At 38.3% G+C, this 21,983-nt stretch overlaps 1 protein-coding gene across 5 annotated transcripts in view; it reads right to left on the reverse strand.

The window, feature by feature from the left end:
* FRY (FRY microtubule binding protein) overlaps positions 1 to 21,983 on the reverse strand; it is a 316,921-nt gene that overhangs the window by 122,612 nt on the left and 172,326 nt on the right. For all 5 annotated transcript variants that reach the window (XM_087436226.1, XM_087436225.1, XM_014791263.2 and 2 more), the window contains exons 12-17: positions 16,825 to 16,928; positions 16,260 to 16,368; positions 14,515 to 14,601; positions 9,725 to 9,896; positions 8,250 to 8,382; positions 4,022 to 4,129 (exon numbers count right to left, since the gene is read on the reverse strand). In XM_087436226.1, coding sequence (XP_087292352.1) covers positions 4,022 to 4,129; positions 8,250 to 8,382; positions 9,725 to 9,896; positions 14,515 to 14,601; positions 16,260 to 16,368; positions 16,825 to 16,928 — 713 coding nt within the window. The remainder of the gene's footprint in view (positions 1 to 4,021; positions 4,130 to 8,249; positions 8,383 to 9,724; positions 9,897 to 14,514; positions 14,602 to 16,259; positions 16,369 to 16,824; positions 16,929 to 21,983) is intronic.

Below are 21,983 nucleotides of genomic sequence, written 5' to 3' on the forward strand. Positions count from 1 at the left end.
AATATGTGCCCAGCTTTCCTAACGTATTGTATACGAAGATTCATTGTACGTCATGGCATAATATGTTATTCAAATGTAAAGATGGCTAAAAATAACTAATATTTGCTGAGAGCTTACTGTGTTCTAGGCACTATGCTAAGTGATTTAATTGCATTATTTAATTCTCACAACTCTATGACAAATTTTTGAAAGGGGAGGGTAGATATTGAGCAGCAAACCCTTAGTGCATATACAGTGCTGCAGGAAGTGACAGAGGACAGGAGCCTCTAGACTGTTGCGGGGGAAGGTCCTTCCCGTGGTCAAGGGATAGAGCAGGATATATCTGGGAGGAGAGTGAGAGAAAAAAGATGGCGACTGCCACGGAGAGTAGTTAAGCTCTCCCTCCTACATGGAGAACCCTTGGGGGACTCAGACAGCCGAGAAGGGCAGGCTCTGCTGAGAGCAGGAATGAAGTGCTCCCCAGGGATCTTATCATAACTTCAGGAAGGCCTGAGTAGCTTCCATGGAGCCTAAATGGAAAGATTTCTCATACTTGGCCATTATGAGTGGGCTGAGCAATACATATAAAATCAGAAATCTAGTAGCTTGGAGACAGGGGTTTGCCAGTTTCATTCCATAAACCATTGTTATGCTACACATACTAATATAAGTCTGAGGTTAGCGTGTCTGTAGTATATAGCCATTACCTGAAATGCTAGGAAGAGGGCCTGGGGGCATTATGTGGGACATATCCTTGAAATTCCTTATTCAGGAAACTGGGCTGGGCGGGACAGGGAACTGGCGTGAATGTGGGTCTTATTTTGCCAATTATGAAGAAAACCAAGTGTTTTCCAGTAAAAATGTACCATGGATGTGACTGTGAAGTGTCTGAAATAAAAGGTCTCACGCCTCTCTGACTAGACCATATATTGTCTCAAGAGGCAACTTAATCCAAATGCGATTGGACTATGGGGAAATAAAATGACTGAAGACTTGAAACCCACATTTATTGCGATTGAATTGCTTCAATTTTGTTCTCTGACCCTCTCAAGGAGATCTGAAGGGGCTCATTTTCTCACCGGTTAATAGGACCCAGTGTGTAAGGTTGAGCACTCCAAGCTATCTTTCCCCTGAGGAGAACAGCCTCTGGCTTCTTTTGAAGCTTATGGAAAAGGCCTCTTCACAGGCTTCCCATATAAGTCCAGTCATTTTCTTGATTTTGCCCTACGACTTGAACTCTCAAGAATATTTATTTGTTCTTTCTTCTCATAAAAACAGTACCCATTGCTTTGGGCTTTGTAAGAATGTACATAATAATAAACATGATGCACTATAAATAGCATTGACATTCCAACCATGTCTAACAGAATTCCCTCCTGACACGCCTGGCATCGTGGTCTGCAGGTTCAGATGCCACTGGATTGGGCTATCAAGGTGATTCCAGAGGTAAGAGTCTCCCACGCAGACTTACAGCAAAATAGCCTTAGAGACTTGACCAGAACACTGCGCGATATTTAAAAAACAGTATTTCAAAGGCTTTACTGTACGTAATCATCACCAATTAGAAGTCCATTGAAATAAGTGAACTTTCCTTCTACTTCAGTTTAACTGATTTGAACTGACAGTTTATTTTTTTCCCTGCTGACACATTTTCCCTGGGATTAACCAAAGTGCCTATGTCTTATGTCATTTAATCCTCTCAACAGCCTTATGAGATAGGCAGTATTATTCCAATTTTACCAAGGAAAAAAAGAGGCTGAGGGGTTAAATAATTTGTCTAGATCATATGCTAGTAAGATGGCAAAGCAGGGATGCAAAATTCAAGATTTCCAAATGATTCAGTTTTATTCCCATTTTTGTTGTACTTCTTCCAAATCTCTTGGATGGTGGCCTGTCATTCTCTGGTGGTTCATGTGGCCATGAAGAGGGATCTTCTGTTCCCTAGTTCCTCTCAGCCACATCCAGCCTTTTCACGCAGCAACCCTTCCTAGGTGGAAGCACTTATTTCCTCGTCATACCACCCTCTCCGCTGTTGTCCACAGCAAACTTACAGCCTGCTCTTTTCCGTTTCTAGGTAATTTTGGCACTTGTCTCACAGCTTTTCTTTCTTCTCCATCTTTGCTATCTACCTGGGAGACTCAATATTAGTGTGGATGATCCTTCACAGCATCTCAGTCTCTTTATTCCTCCACTTCCCCCACCCCCAAATCACCATGTTTATTCTTTGAGAATCCACCCTTTGTTCCTCCTTAGATCTCCTCACCCAGAACTGGAAGCCCCTTTTAATCCAGGCTTATTTTTCCCTCTTTCCCACTGCTTTCCTACTTCAATGAATGTGCACTTTGCTCACATTCTAGTTGCTAGACCTCAGCAAAAGCCTAGGCTGTAATTTTTTTTAACTTTATATTCTTCTTATAGTATGTCCTAAACACGGAACAGAAGAAAGAAGAAGGACCCATGGCCTGGAGGTCGCTGATTAAAGCAAAGAATGGGTTACAGGTAGTAGGTGACAAAAGCCAGCTAGAAGGGAAGAAGGCTTTGGTCAGAGAGCACCAGGGCTTGAAAAGTGGTCTTCAAGGTAATGGGTCTTCAGTAAACCTCACAGTCCTTCATCATTCTTGTGCTAGTGGTGACTGGAAGAAGGAAAGGAGTGACTGTGTCTGCATTTCGAGGGAAGAGCAATGGAGAAGGACAGTAGGCTAATAAAAGCCATCAATTGATAGCAGGAAGTGATCAACAGAGGAGGCCAAACTGGCAGTCCAAAGCTGAGAGCACCAGGGGACACGGTACTCCATGAGGATACTCAAAAGCTGTAGGGAGGCCAATGGTGATCTGCAGTCATGTGGTTCAGGAGTCGGGTTATTTTATTTGGATATTGATAGGAAGGGTGCTCTCCGAAGGCAAGAGAATGTGAGTAAACAAGGTTATACATAATGCATCTTTCATTCAATCAGCATTAATATTTGTTATCCTTTTCCAGGCTTTCCTCTACTTCACCATTATTAGATTAACCAGCCTAAAATGACATTTTTCATCATGTTATTTCCTGCTTAAAAACTCTATCAGTCCAAATGCCTTATCTAATATGAGGATTAGCTGAAAATCTGCCTCTCCAGTCTTACTTCTATTTCTTTTTATCATTGGGTTTCTAAACTCTTTTTTCTTTCTTTTTTCCAAATCGAGGTTGACTTTTGTTTTTCCTCATCCCATTCCCTCCATGCGCCCTATGTTTCTAATGATTTTGCCTTCTAAATTGCATTTAGGTAATAAGTCACGTTTGATTTTTAAATTAAAGACATGCATAACTGTCACCTAGAACTTCAGATCAACATGACAAAATCAAGCTTACTTAACTATAATGATATAATTTCACTCAAAGCAAATTAACTTTAGGTTCTAGTTGGACTGTGCATTCTTGTGGAGGATGGGGAGGATGATAAATATATGAGTTTTGGCAGCTTTCTGAAGTACTAAAATTAGCTCAGGATCCCTGTTATCCACCTTTTTGGGCCTCTGGGGGTCTGTGGGCCTCAGATTGGGAATCAGACCCTGAATGAACTCTTTTCCAGCCAGACTCATCTCCTCATTTCCCAGTCCCGCCTCTGTGCCTCTGCTCACATCACTCCCCTTATAAACCTTTCTGAATTCTGTCTTTCCCTCAAAGGGCAGTTTAAGTTCCGCCTTCTCCCAGGAGTTATTAGCAGACTTCCCCAGTCCATAACTGAACTCATATATCACTGAACTCATATATCGCACTTTTTGTACCATTAATTTGCACAATTTCAGGCCTTGGATTGTTAGTTACCTTATGTGCTTATGTATTTGCTTCCACATTGGATTTTAAACCCCTGAACATGGGGGAAATAAACAAAAAAATAAAAAACATTTCTTTATTCCTCCTTGCCTATACATAGTATCTAGCATAATGCCTCATTTAGTAAATATCTGTCAGTTTTTGATAATCATTCTATTTTTTTAGGAATCACGACAAAGGATTAAAATCAGTTTTGATCAAATAAGGCCCACTACAGTTCCCACTCACCTCGCCAGCAAGTCAATAAGTTCAAGTTTTGACATCCCATCAGGAAGCAGTCGAGGAATGGCAGCAACACAGGTCCTGAAAAGATCTATTTTTGGCTTTCTCTCACCCCTAGAATTTGAAAACAAAGCTTAAACACAGAGCAAAGGTTATGAAAACTAAAAAAAAAAAATCGATCAGAGCCAGCCCTGATGGTCTAGTGGTTAAAGTTTGGCACGCTCCACTTAGGCAGCCCGGGTTCAGTTCCCGGTTGTGGAACCACACCACTTGTCTGTCAGTAGCCATGCTGTGGTGGCTGCTCACATAGAAGAACTTACAACTAGAATACACAACTACGTACTGGGGCTTTGGGGAGGAAAAAAAAGAGGAAGATTGGCAACAGATGTTAGCTCAGGGTGAATCTTTCCCAGCAAAAAAATAAATAAATAAAATAGAAGATTAAACATAGAACATTAAAAAAAATCGACCAAATATGTGAACAAAGACTAGACTCCATGGCTGCTGAACCACTGCCTGGTGTTTGCTCCATATTATTCTCAAATGTTTATTGCCCTTTATAGCTCAGCCAGTTCTAAGAGAACTTCTAAAGATTTAAATGTTTGACAAACGTATATATCTGAAAAGAAAAATGCTGATATCAATAGCATTCTACCACACGGCTTGCCATTCAGTTGGGGTTCCATGGGATCTGGTCCCTGTAGGCTGCATTTAAACACTGAACTCACTGAAATGCCTAAATGCATCAGCATGTAAAAAATATATTGCAGTCTTTCCTACATTTAGCATTTAAAAATGGGATTTTAATGTATACAAGGAATGGTGCCTCTAACAAGCACGACATATGGAAGCTTCTCTCCCTGATGAATTACACTTCACCTCCAGAGTCCCCATCCCTGTTTTTAAAAAAAATTAAGTGCTTCCGAAAAGAAATCTTTTATAATGTCAAGTAAAATCCTGAAGTATATACATAGTTGTGCACCCATTTCTGATTTTTAAAATTACACTGATGGGCTTGACCTCTATGGAGATTCCTTCTCTCTTTTTACCTTCTTGAGAACATGAATGTTAAAGGTAATTAATGCCTTCTGTATTCTGTGGCAAAATCTCAATGAAAAATGTAAATTTTGTGATAAATTATATCCATTTTTAGTTATTTAAATAGATAACTGTTTGATTCTTAACCACATATTTTATCAATAACCTTTATGGAAAAACAAAACAACCTACCAAATCTTTCAAATAACTTAAGTGATAAAATATAACAGCATAATTAAATTCTGATTATTTAGTCTTCTGAGAATAAATATAAAATTGGCATCAAATTAATGCAATCGTAGGATATAAACACAATAATGACAATGCAAAGTAGCACAGAAGTAATTCCTTCTTGGAACAGTAACTGCAGTCAGAATAGAAACGCAACAAGCAGAATCCATCCTCTCTATAAACAAAGATGATAATCAGACAACAACTTTGCTCTGTGACATTATTTTTTAACACGCTTTTGTAAGCTTCCTAGGAATGCATACAAAACTGTTTATGTGAAAAATAAAACAGATACATGTTGACTTCTAAAATACTCTGCTTTTGTGGAAAGTCATAAGATTATTTTCTCTCCTTGTCCATAGTCCTTTTGCATGGGATGTATAAGGACTCTAGAGAGGAAGTCATTACACAGTGGTTTTCAATCAGCTGAAGGAAAGAGAAGTCTGATTCAAATGACAACCTCAATAGCTGTACAGAGTTAGAGCCTAGTGATCTCTCCTAATTGTTCATTTGCAACACAGTGAGTCATTTCAACAGTTCTCCTAGCTCGTGCACCAGATGTTTCAAACAGCCAGGATTATTTTCATATCTGTCGGAAAATAGATGACCCTGCCTGGCCTGAGTGTAGGGGGAATCCTGCCAGGCTCCCAAGCTGATAAAGCAAGCCTAGATTAGAAACTGTAATTGGTGCACGATTTCCTTTTACTACTGCGGTCTTTGCTCTCTGGGCTTTTATAGGAGCATGTGAACCCTCCAAATAACATAATTTTTATTAACAGATATTATTATTATATATCATATAAACATTATTATTATTATTATTTGATAGCATGAATCACAAAAGGGATGAGGAATGCAAATGGAGAAACATAGAATGCTTAAATGTTCAAGTTTATACCCTAAGCAGGGCCTGGGAAAGTGGTGGACCAACCTCGAATATCAACTCTAATGACTGTTTCCATTAGTACGCTGTGGACCTCAGTTCTCTCCTCCTAAATGCTTATATGATACCCTAATGCTTCTCCTTGTGTTTTAGAAATGTAGCTATGAGTTGTTTTCTATCAGGGATCTGCCTTAAAGCCTAGCATGAAAAATATTCCTAGGCCTATTTGGGGGTCTTAAGATGGTTGAACAGGAAAAAGTAAAGAATCACCTTAGAAAAAGTTTAAGGTGTTGGTTAAAATACAAACGAAATGTTTACATTTACATTTAAACTTGTAGCTTTTTATGGTTTTGAATATATTGTTTTGGTCTTGACCTTATCTTATGATCTCTTGATTATAAATATAGTTTTCCCTTAAAGGTCTTTCATTTCTTTACTATTTTTAGAGGAAACAACTATATGACAGAAGTTTAAGAGCATTTCTTATATCTTCTGCCTTATAAACTGAAAATTGCTTTAATATATCCAAAAAGTACATAATAATGAGGTTAAAGGTTTATTGACAATCTGGCAATTTGTGAGGTGAGAACTAGAGCAGCAGACAATATATTTAATGTCAGTAACCTTGGTCAATTTTGATTCTGCTATCACTTTGGTTGAAAAATCTAAAGCAACATGATCTTCATAACATTTAAATCAAATGATTGGCGGGCTGCAGGATAATATGCACTGGGTAATCTCATTTTTGCAAAAAAAACCCGTATATACATATATTTGTGTTGACATAGGGAAAGGTCTGGAAGGAATTACACTATGCCAAGGAATGGTTGCAGATTTCAAGTGGAGCCCTTGAGGAGGGCTTTAATTTGATTTTAACTTTAACATTTTAACTTGATATACTGCTAAATATGTATTTAAAATAATTCTGTATTTTTCACTTTGTTTTATCATGTTTCATTTTGTCATACTTTGTTTTCGACATGTTACCATTGTAATAACAATACACACCCACAATATGAACTTCTCTGTGTAGGTAATAACCTTCCAACTAATTGTGGTATTTGGAACTGGATATGCTCAGTGACAAAGGAAATTTTCCTAATTATATCTTTGGAAATTTATGCCACACAGGTGCCAAGTATAATTTAATTCACAGTGCAACGACAAAGTCCAAACTTTCTTAAAAAGTAAAGTTATAACCTAATCCTAGTTCCTGCCATAATTAATCAAAAGCAGCAAATATAAGTTGTATGAGTTTCTTCTGCAGAGCTCTAATTACAAATCTAGATCTTAGATCTTGGCTAAAAACATTTGATTTCTACATTCAAAGCTACAAATGCTTTCTTAAAATCCAGTATTTCTATGACACAGTTGCATACAGACTATTAAACAGGTTTAACTCTCACGGTTCAGGAGCTGTCACTAGGAACAAGTGAATCTGAGATTTATAAAGATGGAATGTCTGTAAACTGGTGACGTGACTATACAGCACACGGGCTGTAATAGAGCTTGGGGGCAGAACATCACTTCTGAAAAATGTGGACCAGTGAAAGAATCTTGGGCCCCATTTTCTCACTTATTGGCCTAATGATACTTGAGATAGAACCAAAATAGATCAATCTCAGGTTTGACTTTTAGAGTTAGTCAAATATGATCAACGTATGGTTTTTTTTTTTGTCTTTTGTGAGGAGGACCAGCCCTGAGCTAACATCCAATGCCAATCCTCCTCTTTTTTGCTGAGGAAGACTGGCCCTGGGCTAACATCCATGCCCATCTTCCTCTATTTTATATGGGACGCCGCCACAGCATGGCTTAACAAGCGGTGCGTCGGTGCGCACCCGGGATCCGAACCGGCGAACCCCGGGCCGCCGCAGCGGAACGTGCGCACTTAACCGCTTGCGCCACCGGGCCGGCCCCGATCAACATATGTTTTTACCATCCTTAACACTTCTTAGAACTCTGACCCTAAGAAGATCAGAACAAAATACAGAATAAATTGGAAGAATAAATGAGAAGATTCTCTTCTCGTGTCTTTTGGCGTAATTAAACCTTCATTGAAAACTTATCCCTCACTGTACTCACGTGATCATGTCTTCGGGTTCTTTGTTTAACATCTGGACATTAGTTAGCATCATACACCTTCCTACTTCTTTATCAAGGTGCCTTAAAATGTTGTCCACAGCTTTTCGTACTTGAGAGTAATATAATGACATGCCTGAAAAACATGCATTATAGTTATATCTTTGACTAAATCTATCAAAGAATAAAATCCTACTTAATTTATCCTCTATGACATTGTTTTACTGAAGACTTTCTTCGGGTCAATGACTTCTCTGAGCAGAGTCTAATTCAATCTCTTATCTGCAGTACTCTTAGCATAGTGCCTGCACTTAGTGGGTGTTCAAATAATCATTTAAATTCAATAAATAGGAATTCTAATACATCAAAGGGAAATATTTTCCAGAAGAGTTAAACAAGGAAATAGAAAGTTTTACTCTAGAATTTTTGTTTCTGGTTGGTATAAGAAAATTCACCATCATGAGTGATTATGTGAATAAAGGATAATTCTCACTTTGGGTTAGGATTTTAATAATTTCATATTATTCTCTGAAATGTATGTGTGGGATCTTTGTAGTAAAATAAACAAAACAACTTCACATCATAAATTTTAAAATGGAGGAATATATATTTTAGCTATATTATTTTTCCTGCTTTCATTAAATACAGTGTCAATGTCCTACAGTGGAAGAAAAATATGTATAGCATAAGTATTTCACATATGTATATTATATATTTATAATACAAATGAAAAGTAAATTGCTTTGCATTTAAAATTTAAACTTTAATGAAATAATTATTAATGGTTATTTCTCAATCATTAAATCTTTGTGAACTCATTTAAGCATTGCATAACTAAAGATAAATATTTTAAAACAAAAAGTTTCCTCATGTGTTTCCTTCAGGCCTTTGGAATCGAGGAACTATCCTAACCAAGTTTGCAGTAGGTTTCTAAATTCAGGTACTCAGTAAGAAAGAAACAAATGCAAAAAAAATCACCTCTTGGGATTAAGACAGCTAAATTAAAAAGAAAATAATCTCATGTAGGCTAAACCCACAATATAACTTGGCGTATGTGGGATTTGGCATGATTAAAACACAAATTAAACTAATTTTATTGAAAAAAAAGAAGGAAAGGAACTATAAAAATGAACAAATATGGTTGTTCAAATATGGCTGCTTTATAAACAGGATTATATACAAAAGGACACAGATGTCTCAGAAATTTACCATGAATTATTGACAATATTTTAAAGTTTGAAAAGACCATAGGTAAAAGTCTAACATTTAAATGAAAAAATGTTTGCCAGGAAGTTCCAAAAAGTTTAAAGGGCAGTATAACAAAGCACAGCATGAATCAATCAAAACAATTAATGTTGGAAGGTCTCATCAGCTACTTTTACGAAGAGTTTTTAAAAGCTTATCTCACTAAGGGTAAGTATCTATTGGTCATGTTAAAGCTTAATAAGGCCCAGCTCTAACACATTTTTGAAACCCACCAATCATTTTGGCTTCCTCTTCAGTTAGCGTTTTACTCAAATATGTCTTCTTCACTCTCAGGGTGTTGCCTGAAGGGAGAACAGCTCCTGTAACCGGCATGGGAGGTTCACCATCTTTCTGCTGCAAGCTATCGGCTATTACCAAGAATGCTCGTAAACCAATGTTCATTCTCTGTGAGAGACAATATGTTCACGATAAAAAAAAGACCCAATTATTATTGTGGAATTAAACCACCAGTCTTTGAGAGAAGTTAAACTTGGCTTGCCATCTTGGTTAGTATGGGAAAGTCATTTAAACGGCACAAGAGTTTAGGTCAAACCTATGAAAATAAAACTAAGTTTCTGTCACTGTTTGTTGCTGCATCACAAGAAAACAACTGGGAAGATTGCCCCCAAACTTGGAGGGTATGTTTGAGATGGTCATACATCACATTCTGTCTGGGGATCCTGGATGCACCTCAAAGGGATAGGCAGTCACCCTCTGGAGCAGCTGCAACTGAGGTAACTGAGGTACATAAAGGGCTCTATGTCTCCTGGAAGGAGAGACATGCCACATGCGTTAATTCACAAAGACTGAATGAAAACAAGCAAGAGTTCTAAATGTGAACCACAGAACAAACATCGTCTGCTCTGAATTGCAGGTTGTTGACTTAGATTCACAAAGGCTGGCAAGTCTGAAAATAAATTTTAAAAATTCAGTGCCACAGAACCTGTTACTGATAGGAGCATACAAGCTTATTAGAAGAAATGCCATTCTGGGCCAGATCGTTCTCTTCTTTAGGCTCAGGTAAGGCAAAATATTGGCTCTGAAAGATGACTCAGTAAGATAGTTGCTCCCTGGAGTGATAATATTAAAAGGTCAGAAGGGACTAAAACATCTGTACTTCCTTAAATAGCCATGTGTAAAACATTTACACTCATTTTAAAACCACATGAAGTAATCAGTTCCCAAAGTAGACTACTATCTACAGCAGAAAATAATTACTAGTACTAACAATGATAATCTAGTTACAATTTATTGAGTCCCTAAAATGCATCCAGAATTACTCATTAACTCTCCTCTTTAAAATAGCCATGCAAGGAAAGTATGATTATTCCCATTTTTCAGGTGTGGAAACTGAGGCCATATAACTTGTAGGTGGGAAGTTATATGTCCAAGTCAGGTTTGCCTGTATCACTTATTCTGTGGTACATGATTACATTTTATAACATAAAGTAATATTGACTTCTATTCATTGTAAAACTATTTATTCAGGCTTTAAGGAGTAATGAGATTTCAACCAGGATTTAGTGAACATTTCTCTGGCTTATTTATACCCACTCCAAAGTGTACTTTATGATTTTATGGCCTTCAATAATATTCTCTTTCCACTTTCTAGAATGAAAAATTATTAACTTTAAAAAATTTCACTGTATATCCAAGTCCATTAGTTCCCACATTTATTTTAGTAGTTCTTTCTTGAAATGTTTTCTAGGCTTGTGTATTTTTCTAAAGATACAGCAATGCTTTGGGTGAGGAAATACAATGTTTAATCCAGGAGAGGCAGTACCAATAGAATACCCATGGATTGATATAGATGGTCAAGCCTCAATTATTTGCAACTGGATTATCCAATTTATGAACCATCCTCGCCACTTCTCTTAGTTTTACTTCCCTCTGGACAACACTAAGGGCAGAAGTAAGATGGGATAGTTTGGGACGTATATTTTCAACTTAATTTCAAAAATAATTTCTTTTTTGTATTTTATATAGTTCTGCATCATGTCTCTCCCTTTTACGTTTTGTCTGGTCTTGAGAAATTACTCAGCCTTCCCAAGACCAAGTCTCAGCTTCTTTTCTATTTTTTTTCCCCCAAAGTCCCAGTAGATAGTTGTACGTTATAGCTGCACATCCTTCTAGTTGCTGTATGTGGGACACAGCCTCAGCATGGCCGGACAAGCGGTGCATCGGTGTGCACCCGGGATCCAAAACCGGGCCACCAGTAGCGGAGCGCACGCACTTAACCGCTAAGCCACGGGGCCGGCCCTTAGCTTCTTTTTTATAAAATGAGGATAATAATACCTATTGGTCATACCGGGCTATAGTGAGGATTAAAGAAAACGTCTGACAAGTTCCTGCTGGTAAATATATACTGTAGGCGAGAATGTCCACTTCATTTTTTTAAAGTCAAGTTTATTGAGATATAATTCATATGTAGTAAAATTCACTCCTTTCAGTTGTATAGTTCTTTGAGTTTTGAGAAACATATATAGTCAGCTAACCACTATCACAGTCAAGATACAAAATCATCATCCCAAAAAGTTCCCCTGTGCCTTTTTATAGTCAGTCCTCTCTCCCAGCCCCAGCACCTGACAATCATTATCTAATTTCTGCCTACAATTTTGCCTTTTCCAGAATGTGATATAAATGGAATCAAAGAGTACATAGCCTTTTATGTCTGGCTTCTTTCACTTAGCGTAATGCTTTTGAGATATTGTGGCAATATCAGTAGTTTGCTCCTTTTTATTGCTGAATAGTATTCCATTGCATTGATGATTCGCAATTTCTTTAGCAAGTTGTTGAACACGAGTTGCTTTCCTATTTTTAGTGATTACGAATAAAGCTGCTATAAATATTTGTTCAAACCTTTGTGGACATATGTTTTAATTTCTCTTGGAAAAACACCTTGGGGTGGAATTGCTGGATCATATGGTAAGTGTATGTTTAACCTTATAAGAAATTGCCAAACTGTTTTCTAAAGTGGCTGTACCTTTTTACATTCTCACTAAAACAGTATGAAGTTCCAGTTGCTCTGTATCCTTCTCAGCCTATCTCATTATAGTCTAAATTTGCATTTCCCTAATGACTAATGATGTTGAACATCTTTTCATGGGCTTATTGGCCATTTGTATCTCTTCTTTGGTAAAGAGGCTGTTCATTTTGCCCATTTAAAAGATCATGATTTTTATTTTCTTACTGTTGAGTTGTGAGAGTTCTTTATATACTCTGGATAGAAGTGCTTTGTCAATATATGTTTTGCAAATACTTTTCGCTCTACACTTTATTAACAGTTAATATTAATCTACGGTATCTTTTAAAGTGCAGATCTTTTGTTGATGATGTTCAATTTATCAACTTTTTCTTTTGTAATTTATGTTTGTATCCTAAGAAATTTTTGTCTAAGCGAAGGTGACAAAAATTCTATCTTATGTTTTCTTCTGGAAGATTTATAATGTTGGATTTTACATTTAGGTTTACGATTCATTTTGAGTTAATTTTTGCTTACAGTGCAAATTACGGGTCGAAGTTCCGTAACATCTATGCAAGTGGATGCCCAATTGCTCAGCACCATTTATTGCAAAGACTATCCTTTATCCACTGAAATAACTCGGAACCATTGTTCCCAAGCAAGAGAAGACTCTACTATCTGTGCTCTGGGCTTCCTTCCAGCCAGAAAGCCCTGGCTTTGCACTGGATTTACCTCCTTCCATTGACTAGAGCCATTTCAGAAGCCTGTGATGTGATTACACACCAGACAGAAACTCCCATTTGGGGGCTTCTTGGGCTGTCTATAGACATGTGGCAACCTTAGCACCAAGAAGAGAATGCAGGATGTGGCGGGAAGAAGCTTGAGGATACCAGGAGACCTGCCTTCCCTTTGCGACTAACCAGCTGCCTAATTTGAGCCTCTGGGCTCTAGGCGTCCTTTCTCATTGACAGAATGAAGGAGCCAGATAATATCTGATGACAGGAACAATCTTTTAAAAAAAATTGTTATGGTGTGCAATTTATTTCACTTTTTTTGCTTACGAGTTTGTAATATCACAATAATTTTGCAAGGTGATCTAGAAAAGTATTCTATCCATTTTAGTATTAAAAAAAAAGCTGAAGTTCAGAGAGGCAAATGTCACGTAGCTCGTAAAAGTGGCAGAGCCTGAGGCAAGTGGCAAATCCAACTCCACTGACTTCGGGTTCAGTGTTCTTTTTACAATCTTAGAGGGAAAGGGCTGCAAAGAGGCAGCTTGCCAGGCATATTTCTGTTGGCCAACTATGTTTGGCCCCACCACTCCACGTTGTATATCATGCCAATTATACTTTGGCATGCCTGGCCTTTGAGTTGGGACGCTGCCACAGGAACATATATTCGTACATTATTTATTTAATTCTACTATGTTTTAGTATTTTATTATTACATGTATTTGTTCTTCTCTGTTTCATCACTTCCCAATATTCAACCTGTTAATCTGCATCAAAATAGTTATAAGAAAAAGCACTCGGGGCTGGCCCCATGGCTTGGCGGTTAGGTGCGCGCGCTCCGCTGCTGGCGGCCGGGGTTCGGATCCCGGGCACGCACCGACGCGCCGCTTCTCCGGCCATGCTGAGGCCGTGTCCCACATACAGCAACTGGAAGAGTGTGCAGCTGTGACATACAACTATCTACTGGGGCTTTGGGGAAAAAATAAATAAATAAAAATTATAAAATAAAAAAAAGAAAGAAAAAGCACTGACTTTTCTAAAATAAAACAACGTGACTGGTAGTGACAGATGATCTTTTTGGGCAAGGTTTACTCTATTATACAAGAACAGAATATGGTAGCACATCAATCTTTCATCAGTCTAAGTCTATTCATCCAAAACCTTACTTCTGAAATTCCATCATCTCTACTATTTAGTCAAATAACATGGACAGAAATAAACAGAAGGCTTTTTAGAGAAAATGTCCTTCGCACCATTCCCCAAAGTTGCAGAGCAAAAGTATGGCTCTGCCAATGCACACTCTGTTAGGAGCACATAAGAGGATCATTCATACCTCTGGATTGAGACTGAAAGCCTTTGCTGGTTTTCCCACACAAAGAAAATCAAAAATGATTTCTTTCATTGCAAAATCTAAACGTTCCTGTAGTGAAAAAGAGAAAACAAAGCAAGTGTTAAAATACAAATTCAACGTAAAATGTCTATTTTCATCATATGCACCAAACAGGTGGCTGCTCAAAGAAGAGAGGTTCTGCTCAGTTTTACGGCTCACAGGGAATCCCTGAAGGAGGACCAGGCCCATCTGAACCTGTGGTGGAGCTGCTTCTGTTTTCGGGTGGCGTGCAGAGATGCCTGCATTATATGATATACGTAATTAGCCCCTAAAGCACAGAATGACTAATGACAAAAAAACAAAAAATGAAAAACCAAAACCCTTGGTGTGTCTGGGCTTATACACAGTCCAAGCTCTTTTTGCTTGTACTGCAGAAGCTAACTTCTTGAAACTCAGTTTAAAATGTATTTTTGAAAATAACACTGCAAAATGACCATTTTCTTCTTTTTCTAGCATTACAAGTCCTTTGGCTCATATTGTAATAGACAATTCTGCAAGTGAAATGAATAATCATCAAAAAAGACATATTAAGGTTACTTAAATGAGAAAGTTTAAGCTAGATTCTAATAATTCGAGACAGTGGCTACCAAGATATGACAGGTTTATTTTATATAACGTATTCCAGAATAATCAAAGCCCATTCTCAGCCATATGATAACTACGTGTAGAAAAGTTACATTAATTCATCCACCTGCAAAGCAAATAATATCCTTTCCCTAAGTACAAATATTAGAAGCATTTCACTGTACCAAACACACAGAGAGATACCATATATTCAGTAGCCTGTGAAGTAACAATTGAACCTTAAGTCTTTATGTCAATATCAATTGTAATTCAACAGTATTTTCATGCCTATTATTTCTCTTTATCCACACAACATTCTGAGGTATACTGAGCAAGCATTTTCACCCACATTTTGCAGATAAAGAAACTGAGAAAAAAGATGTTCTCTGACTTGTTTAAGGGGATAAAGCTGACACGTAGCAGAGGTTGAAATGGAAAAATCGTCTTTCCACGTTCCTCTGTAAATCACAAGGAAGTCCAAGTTGGAGTAAAACCATTTACTCACGAAGTGTTTTAAAAAGTCAAAATCTTAGGTCTAAATGGTACATTAAACACTGCAAACTACGTTTAATATTATTGGACCCAATGTTTAAGTAAATTAGTACATGTAAAGTGCTTTGAACAGCTCGTGGCAAAGAGTAAGTGCTTGAGAAATGCTAATATTCCTATTGCATTCTTCTTTTTCACAGGGTGAAAGTTAGAGCATTATTACTTACTCTTCAAACTTCACTAAAGTGTCTTCTTTTGATTTCCTCCAAACATCAGACTCTCTGCTTCCTCCTGCCTTAACAGGATCCAGCACAGAGAACCAGGAAAAAACAAGGACTAAGAGTCAAGAGACCCTTTTACTAACAGGCTCTGTGACCTTACATGAGTCACTTAAACTCTGTCTCTCAGTTCCTTCATTTGCCAAATGCTCAAAACACTTGACGTACTCATGTCACGATTTGTTTTGAAGCAAAAAGAAAATAAGCTATGTGTGAAAACACCTGCAAAATCATTCTGAAAAGTCTATACATGTAAGATATTATTTTAGACTCTTCATCTGTTCGTAATTCATAAGGAGGAGATCGGCTACTTCAAGGCAATTAGAATACTCTCACTGCCAGAAGCTTCTCCATTACCTGGGCAATGAACTGGATGATTTTCACAAAGATGTTCAGAGGCATATCCCTTGGTACCACACCACGGGACCCTTTGGGGAAAAGTGTTGTGATGATGGTTATAAGACGGCTGAAAGATAAGAGGAAAAAAGAGAAAACAAGCAAGATTGGCTGAGCTCCAGTTCTTTAAGGGAAAATGGCAGATGTTTCATCTTATCTAAGCATCAGAGAGAATTCAGAAAAAGAAAACAAACCACTTCATCCCTTTTCCATTAGCATAATTACTCCATGAAAAGTTTTTCTGGAAAACTGAGGGCAGCTGGAAAATTATAGCTGTTTCCTTTGTTAAAGTGGCAAATGCAGCCCTGCATACGGAACTTGGCAGTCTTGGCAGAGGCTGGAGTTTCAGTAACGGCTGCTGAGCCAATGACTAAGGAAAGCCTGAAAATGTCCTTAGGACTTAGACCTTTTAGAAACTGTCAGTTTTGAACGGCTTCTAGTTTGGTTAGTGCAGGTAGCAATAAAACAAAACACCCTCTTCACTGGCTGAGTGTGTGGTTACCATTAACCCAAGCCAGCTCCTTACCTCTGAGTAGCTGTGTTGCTTTCACACTTTATTCGAATCATGTAAACCCAAAGTAATCTGTACAGAGATTCCAGTGCAACTCGAGCCATCTTGGGGTCTTTATTCTACAACAGAAACCAAGATGTAAGATTGCAGATTAAATGGTGATGTATGGAGATTATACTTTTCTGAATGCCTGGAAATGGTGGGCCCCAGGTGGGTGGGCAGGGTGCCTACGAGGCACACTGCATCATCTGGGACTTACAGGGTATTTGCCTCCCAGTGCCCTTTGGGCAAATAATCTATGAGGAGGGATCCAAATAGCCATAAGGGCGGGACAGAGTAGTTCTTGGGGAAGTCATGTCATTCTCTCCTTTGCCAAGGTGAATACGTGAGATTGCCTTCTTCCTCCAGCCCTAGGGAACTCGTATCCCTAGCACCAGGAGAAGAATCAATCTGTTCTTTCTATTGTTGATTATGCCCTTGTAAACACTGCTATTGCTTTGATTCCCCAAATCTTCCTCCTCATCTCCCATCTAAATACCCTCCAACGTTTACTGAGACTAATGTGTAGTAGCTACTGTGTTCTAGAACCTGAGACATAGAGCTAAAAGATAATCCTTTTCTCTAAGATGTTCAAAATCTATGGGGGATGGGAGATGGATAATAAACACTCAACTCTAAAACAGTATGAAACACTGGTAGGGAAACACAGGCTGGGAATTAGGGCACCCTATGGCAAACTCCGGGAACAAGGTCAGAAAAAGTTTCCAGGGGTAGACAAAAACTCAGATGAACTTAACCCATTCATTTCTCATTCATTCATTCAACAAATATTTGAGTGGCTACAATGGGCCAGGTACTGTGCTTGGAACTAGACACTTTGAATGGTATTTAAAAAATGATGAGGAGGGAAGGAATTTTAGGCAAAGGCAAGAGCACATGGAAGCTAAGAGAGCTGGTGAGAGGGTCATGTGTGGGAACCCGGGAATAGTTTATACGCCAGTGCATAGGGCCAGGTGAAGGAGCAGTGGCCGAGGAGCCTTGAGAGGAAGGCAGGGGTCACACGAGGGACCCCCATATGGCATATTAAATAAGGGTTCTCATGACAGTGACAGGAAGCCACTGAGATCAAGGAGACCAGGTAGGAAGTCCCTGCCTGCAGTGTGGGGAATGGAGTAGAGGCAGGGAGACCAGCTGTGACACAGCTGCTGCCTTCCAGGCAATAACAAATAGGCGAGAGAGGAGGGAATTGATTCCCTTCCCACTGTCCTGTCTGACACGTATTATATTCCTCTGTGTTTAAAAATCACGGATTGGGTGGTTTCCCTGATGCCTATGGGATCATGTTAACATTTCTTGGCATGGCATTCCTGACCAGTCAATATGTGGCTCTAACCTATCTTTTCTGCCTCCCATCCTGTTATTCTCCCACGAGCTCCCTGAACCTAGCTAGGCCACATTCATTCCATTTTCATGTCAGGAGTGGGTTCCCCTCAATGCCTCCACCCTGCATCCTTCTTTTCTACAGGTGAACTCTACTCCTTTATAGTCAACTTGAATGTCCCCTCCTTCACGCAGGCTACTCTTTTCCTCCTCAACGTCCTGAATCCCATTAAAACTAATTATTCCCTCCTGAGTGTTCCCTGACCCTCACACAAACCTCTGGCACAGCCCTTTAAATCTTTACATAGGGTCTTGTTTAGATATCTGAAAGGAAGGGCATTTTACCCCTGACATCTATTAGAATTCCTGCCATTCTGCAGGGGACCGAGGAATGTTTGTGAAACGGTCTGTCAGCGTCACTCAACTCTCTTATAGGTCTTTTGTTTTTATGCTACTTCTCTTCCCTTATTCATTTATTTACCTTGTCATAGTTGTTTTAGCTGTTTTATTCTTAGTGTAGATAATTTGGGTACTGATTTTTGTAGAATTCATAATTATTTGGAGATTATCAAGGATAAAGTTCACCTTAAACTATTTGCTGAATAAAGATGAGTCACATAAATAAATTCTATGGAAAAGACTATAAGGAGTAGTTTTTTAGATTGAGGAAAGATAGATTTCTTATGTCTATGCAGTCTTAAAATAATTTTTTAGTGTGATCATTACTATAAAATTCTAAATTTCTATATGCATTTTGGTTTCTTTCTGGATTTCTTTTTTGTTCTATTAGCCTGTCTATTCAGGTGCTAATACCGTATCATTCGAATTTTTGAGGCTTTATAACGTGTTTTACTATCTGGCGCTACCTTCCACCATCCATTGCTCTTTTTTCTTTTCTTTCTATTTTTAGTTTTTTTCTAGATATTTTTGAATGTTTATTCTTCCAAATAAACTTTATAACTACTTTTTTGAGTTCCAGGAAAAAAAAGCCCCACCTTTTTAGAAGCATACATTTATACACAAAGGATTATTCTTTTGCCTGTTAGTAAAACACATATGATATACTTTATAATTTGTCAAATGTTTTTGCTACATAAAGGAACTTTAGTAAAGTACTGAACTAGTAAAGTTGCATTTAAAGTATTCTATCATTTAAAAATTTGGGGAATTCTAATTATCTTTCCTCCAATCACTCCAAATCAGCAAATGTCTATGATGTGCTTACACGGTGGTTAAAAGCAGACTCTAGACACATACTGCCTGGGTTTGAATCCATCCTTGCTCTGCAATTTATTAATGGCGTGGCCAACCTCCGGGAAGCTCCTTAATCTCTCTGGGCCTGATTTTCCCCATCTGTGAAATGCGGATGATAACCCTACCTCCCTCCTATAAGTGTTACGAGAATTAAATGAGTTAAAACATATAGGGTATTTGGTACTGTTCCTGCCCATGGTAACTATTATTACGCATAAGGCACCAGGATCCAGCAGCAAGCAAGGGAGATGTAGTCCCTGACTTCAGGGAGCTTCCATTCTAGTGGAAATTTCTCCTCCTTTGTGAATTTCTCTTTATCGGTATAGTATATAAAGTATTTTATGTTTCCATAGTGTATCATTCAAAATTCTCTCGTGTGCCTTATCTCATGTTGTGAACCTGATGGGGTAGGATGAGTATCATCCAAACTTCAATGAGTAGCTTCGCTGAGATCTCTAGTGTAAACAATTTTTATTACTGTCTTCTGTTTAACTTCAATTTCTTTTATACTTTTTTCTGACCCCCTACCCATGATTATCTTTTTGGTGTATCTTGTTGTGACTGATGTTATTTCACTCTTAAGACTATGTTTGAGATTGTCTATTTTTGCTCCCATAGAGACTGAGAAGTAAAGTGGCTGACGTAAGTTTTTATTTTGTTTTACCTGTGGATCCTGCACTGGTAAATAATTTTTAGCATTTCAAGATGATATCACAGATCGCTGCAATTGACTCCTAAAATGATTTCCTCGCCTCTCTTCCATTCTCGGCACTAACAAATGATATTCCTAAACTGTAAACGTGATTGTTTACTTCCCTGCATTTAAAGTCCTTAAGTGGCTTCTAATCACATCCTGGACAATGTCCAAATTCCATGATGTGGTGCATGAGGGGCCTTTCATGACTTGGCTCCCCTATTACGACCTCCCGCCTCTACCTTGGGCTAGTTGCGCCCTGTGCCGGAACATCCCTTCTGCAACTCCCTGAATGCCTGGAATGCCTTCCTCCTCTTGGTCTACTTGGAAAATTCCTACTCCCCGGCAAGATGCAGTTAGATGCTACCTCCTCTGTTACATTCCCCTGCCCCTCCGCTCCTTCCTCCACCCCAGAGAATGCCAAGTGCCCCTGCTCTCTATCTTCTAGAATGTTGTTCTCTCCCTTTGCTTCTATGTTGACTACCAGACTGTGAGCTCCAGGAATTTTGGTTTGTTCATCTTTGTGTCCTCAGTGACATACAGCAAGTTACCAGTAAATATCAAATTAAGAAAAAGCAAACTGTGAGTAGTAGCTGAACAACTTGATGCATAAGCCAGATTTCTTTATACAGAACTTATACAAAAGGCAACTCTTGGTATATAGCTGAAGCTAAACTACATGATATAATGATATTACTAAACATCTTACACTTGTATGGCATTTTGATATTTCAAAAGTGTTTTCACATACCATGACATCAATTGAGGGATTTTATCATTGAGAGAGGCCAAAGGACTTGCTCTAAGTTATGAGGCTAGTAAATGACAGCTGGGATAGGAACTGACTTCTGCTCCAATATGTACTGTTTTCTCAGAAACTGGAATGTATACGTTACAGGGTGCTTACTATATCAGGCATTGTCACCAATGCTGCACATATATTAACTCCAACAACCTATGAAGTAGATACTGTTATTGTTCTTAGTTTACAGATGAGGAGATCAAGGCACAGAGGGGCTAATAAGTGGCAGAGCCAAAATCTGAGCCTAGAAAATCTGGCTCTAATGTCTTCAGAGCATTAATTTTTCCACTTCAGTTTAATAGTATATAGAGGCAGCTCAAATATGCTACTGGCACCTACCAGACTATACTCTACTTGAAAACAGGAATTTTCCTCATTGTCTTTGTATTCCAATAACAGCTAATGTAATAGGGGCTCAAGATAAGCTTTCAGGGTGTAGACATTTTTGGCATATGTCTCAAACCACTGATTTCTATGTCAAAGATCTCTACTTCAAGATCAAAAGACTATTCTTCCATTGGAATCTGCTTCTCCATTAATTAATTAACCAACAATTAATTAATTTATCTATTATGCCTCTGAGGCTACATCAATAAAATTGTTTAAGAAACTAGTAGGCTTCAGAGTGGATCTTCCTTATATCCCTGCATCTTATCTTAGTGCTGGTCACTGACACACCTCATGTGACATGTCAGCCTGCCCAACACCATGCCCACCTTCTTTAAATTTTGCTTTTGATTTACTTAAAGCAATTCAGTGTTAATAGTAACAAGTAGGGAGAAATGAATTCATGGATGACTTGGCTGTGGATGGAGTCATTGGACAAACCAATGTTTCTCAAGGTCGATCAGCTGACCATTTGCACCAAGTCACCGGGGTTTCTTATGTAGATTCCTTGGCTGCACCTCAGACGTTCTAAACCAGAATCTCTGAAGGTAGGTTTCAAGAAATTGCATTTGTAACAGGCTTCCTTGGAGATTCTCATGCACACTCAGTTAAAGATCTATCGACGTAGATTGATAAACAATTTTAGTCAATTTTTGA

The sequence above is a fragment of the Ceratotherium simum genome, chromosome 10 (genome assembly GCF_057802395.1).
Source record: "Ceratotherium simum simum isolate JZ-2026a chromosome 10, ASM5780239v1, whole genome shotgun sequence".
Classification (NCBI taxonomy): Eukaryota; Metazoa; Chordata; class Mammalia; order Perissodactyla; family Rhinocerotidae; genus Ceratotherium; species Ceratotherium simum.